At 61.7% G+C, this 3,786-nt stretch overlaps 1 protein-coding gene across 1 annotated transcript; it reads right to left on the reverse strand.

The window, feature by feature from the left end:
• Nucleotides 1-711: 711 nt before the first annotated feature.
• MNEG_7241 (hypothetical protein) lies at nucleotides 712-2,535 on the reverse strand (the record flags this gene model as incomplete). The annotated part of the gene is made up of 1 exon (XM_014044286.1): nucleotides 712-2,535. The coding sequence occupies one exon, from the start codon at nucleotides 2,533-2,535 to the stop codon at nucleotides 712-714; it is 1,824 nt and encodes a 607-aa protein (XP_013899740.1).
• Nucleotides 2,536-3,786: the final 1,251 nt, after the last annotated feature.

Genomic DNA, 3,786 nt, shown 5'->3' on the forward strand with positions numbered 1-3,786 from the left:
CGCGCCGCCCGCCTGTCACGCCCCACTGCAAGCAGGCGGCAACACGTTCGCGGCGTTTGCGGCAGGCGCCGGAAGCGTGGCGGCGCGCTGCGCAGCCGGGGCGGCGGCAGCCAGGCGGCCATTCAAGCCCCCGCAGCGGAGTGAGGCCGGCGGACGTCAGGGCGAGGCACCTGCAACGGCTGGCACAGGCGGCGAGGCGTTTGCTGCGTTTGCATGCGGCAGGGAGGACAGGGGTCCTCAGCAGCTGCGGCGCAGGATGCGTTGACCGGCCCACCACAGCTCGAGCTGCGCGTGGATGGAGGTTTGTGCGGCCTCGCCGGACGGCTGCGCTGTCTTTATTTTGCTGTGAGTGTAGACGAGTCCTGTCAACCTTCACTTTGCATGGGCCTCATTTGGTGTTGTCCGTGCACATCATAATCAAATTTACACGGCTGGTTGTGCACTCACACCAGCACTGGGTCAGGACGTTCACGACCGCGCTGGCGGTCGCTGAGGGCGTTTGGTTGGGTTATGTGGCACCCCGCTCGCAGGCAGCGCCCGTGCGCATTGCATGCTGCATGCAAAAAAGCCTGTAAACAGGCTCAGGTGACTCCCGTCACAATCAGCCAACACACAAGATTGAGTTTGTGCAAACTGTGGGGTTCAAGTGGTTCTTACCACTGCAGTCAACATCTTGAATCATCTCGGCAGCAGCTGCATTGCAGCTGCCTTTCAAAGATTTCCTGCCCTGGACGGCTCTGGAAACCACGCAGCCGTGGGTTTGCCAGGGTTGAGCTTGCCGACTGCAATTTGTGTGGTGTGTGGTGCTGCAGACAGCAGGGCGTGAAGCCCGCCCTTCGGTGCAAGGTGCGGTTCGCCTGCGGTCGCAGCTGCCAATGCTTTGAGCGAGCCGGGCCCGGCTGCGCTGCCGCCACTCCCCGCAACCAGAGTCGTGACAGACCCGACCGCCGCAGCCGCCACTAGGCTGCCACCGCTGCTAGGCCCAACGCCCATGCAGCTGCGCCCCAGGCCGCCGCCGGCGCTGAATCCTGCGCCGGCACTGCTGCGGCTGCGGGCGGCGCCAACGTCCAGGCTGACCCTGGCTCGCGCCCTGACCCCTCCCGCCACCAGGTCCACCAGCGCGCCGTCCTCTGTGAGCTGCGCGTAGTATATGAGGGGCGGCAGGGGCCGCTCACCAGCGATGAGGATGCTGCAGCTGCCGGCGTCGTACGAGAACACGCGGCCAGAGCACCCCGCAGCTGAGCGCCACTGCATCGCCGCGACCGGTGGAACTGCGGGGCCCCCAAAGGCAAGGCGGCACGGGCGGCCGGCTAGGCCTGCAATTAGGGCGCTGAGAGGCAGGGAGCCATCAGCCGAGATCTGGAATGACGGCGGCTGCAGCGGTTCCGCTTGCTTGTTCCCTGGACACTGGGGCGAGAGGCCACTGGCAGCGGCTGCTTCATAGCCGTTGCGCTCGATTCTGCTGGTGGCTGCAGAGCCATTTGCTGTGAAGTTTGCAGCTACATGCTGATGAGTGGCGCCCTGATGGAACCCACTGCTGCCGCTGCTGATTACGGTACATGCTGAAGGAATGCAGCTGTCACTGCCGCCACATCTTTCGCTGGGGCCTGCAGGGAGGCGGGCTCTGGCGCGAGCTGCCTCAGCTGGTGGCGCTGCGCCAGGCGCATGGTGGACGGCCGCCGGGCGCACTGCCCATCCAGGCGCCGCGCTGCTGCTAGAGGGGCTGCTGGCGGCGCTGCTGCTGGTTGAGCTGCTGGTGGGCGGTGTAGCACTGGCTTGCCTGATCGGCAAGCATGTCAACCGGTCGGCGGGCTCGACCGTGCTGGCAACTGCACCACTGCTGCCGACGGCTCCTTCGTCCAGGGTGATGCGCGTGCGCACCGGGCGCCCGCCCGAAAACAGGTCGATCAGCGCGCCCCCCTCAACTGCCTTGCCGTAGTACACCACCCGCGGCAGGTGATCCTGGCCGTCAATCATCACGCTGGCCGTGACCTCATCAAAATGCACCACGCCACCCGAGTGCGCCGCTGCTGATTGCCACTGCGCCGCCACGGTGTGCGGGACACCCACATTGAGCGCAAGGCGGCAGGGGCGGCCAGCAAGGCTGGTAATGAGGGTGCTGAGGCGCAGGGAGCCATCGGGTGCGATCCGGAATGAAGGCGGCGGCAGCAACACGGCGGCTGCCTTGCCGGGGTTGCTGCTGGTGGCAGCTGAAACAGCTGCTGCCGGTTTCAAAGCCTTGCATTTTGCAGATGACCAATGTGAAACCGCAGCGCTGTCCCTTTTGCTGTCGCCGATGCCGCTATCGCTTCCGCTCTCACTGCTATCGTCGCCGCCACTGCTGTCGGCCCAGCTCAGCTCGTCAGAGCCGCTCCTGCTTGCTCCACAGGCATGGTCATGGCTCTCTGGGGAAACGGAAGACACCCAGCCATTCATGGCTGCTTGATCACTATCTGCCTGTGCCTTGCACACTGCACTGCTGCCAAACATCCACCTGTCTTCCATGATCTGCACCAAGCTGCACTCGTGCGCCATGGCGCTCAGCGCCGGCGGAGGCGCGAAGAGCACCCTGCGACCAGTGATCGCATTTTTTTGCGTTTTTTTAATGTTCAGGAAATTTTGGAGTCGCACTTGCCTGCCAGGCGGGCCAAATCGCAACATCACAGTAGACGCACCGGCTTCTCAAGAGCCGCAGGAGCTTTATCATGATATCAATTCTGATGAGTGGCGCAACATGTCAAATCGGCGTCTATTGTGCTGGTGTTGCGTTCTTGTATGCCCTGCGACGGTTTTTAAGTACTACCCTATGATGATTCAGCAAGCTCGACTTGTTGCGATATAATAAAGACGTTCACAAATGTTTACCTTAACGGTTTGTAACGCGACAGAAGAGCAGAGTCAGGAACGGCCCTGCACAATTCACAACAGGGTGGTGTGCGATCACTGCAGTGCATGAGTGCACGCCGCACCTTCGCAAAAACCAATGCTCTGCCGGCCCGTCAGCAGCTGTTGTCTCCATGTCAGTCTGGCACACAAATGACGGCACACATGGTGGTTACGTCAATGCCCTGGCTGCAGCAAAGGGGGGGGCCTCCAGTCTAGCAGGTGTGCTGCGCGGATGGGGGCGTGCGGCCTGCTGCCTTGATTCATTTGCCCGCAATCAAGGCAGGCAGACATGAGAACAAAAGAGGGTGTGGTGACGCAAAGCCAGGTAGCACCTGCACGTAGTATCGGCGCTGGTGCAGACCCAACCCGAGACGGGTTTGTCTCTGGCTGCCGTCGTCCTATCGACTATTCGTGTCCCAGATAGCTTTTGCGGAGCTCCCAGGTTGCAAGTGGACTTTCGCCATTGCCACACGCCAAGCAATTGAGGCAGGAAAAACACCTCGACACAGATCATTTGCCTGCGTCTCTCACTGTTTGTGGGGAGCCATGTTTGGTCTATCACTGTTGTAAATAAAGGCACCTGGTGAGCTTGCAATTCTTAGGTCTGTCCGCTGAAAGTCGCCGTGCCACAGAAAATTCCTGGCCCTACAACACAAATGAAACTCCAATGCCTGCGCTGTGCGTTGACATCACCGCCCTACATGGCGCTTGGGTCCCTCTATCTGCTGAAGCCCTGCTCATGTGCAACGTTGCTCTGTTAACAGAACAGGAAGTTGGTAACATTGGCCGTCCGCCCGCTCCCTGGGCCTAAAGCAACCTCTTGACCGCCAGCGGCTGGTCACCACGGGAGGGCGCCCCCATCCCGCGTAAAAGAGCCGTTGGCCCCATCAGGCATCTCCG

Source organism: Monoraphidium neglectum, assembly GCF_000611645.1.
Source record: "Monoraphidium neglectum strain SAG 48.87 unplaced genomic scaffold scaffold01262, whole genome shotgun sequence".
Lineage (NCBI taxonomy): Eukaryota > Viridiplantae > Chlorophyta > Chlorophyceae > Sphaeropleales > Selenastraceae > Monoraphidium > Monoraphidium neglectum.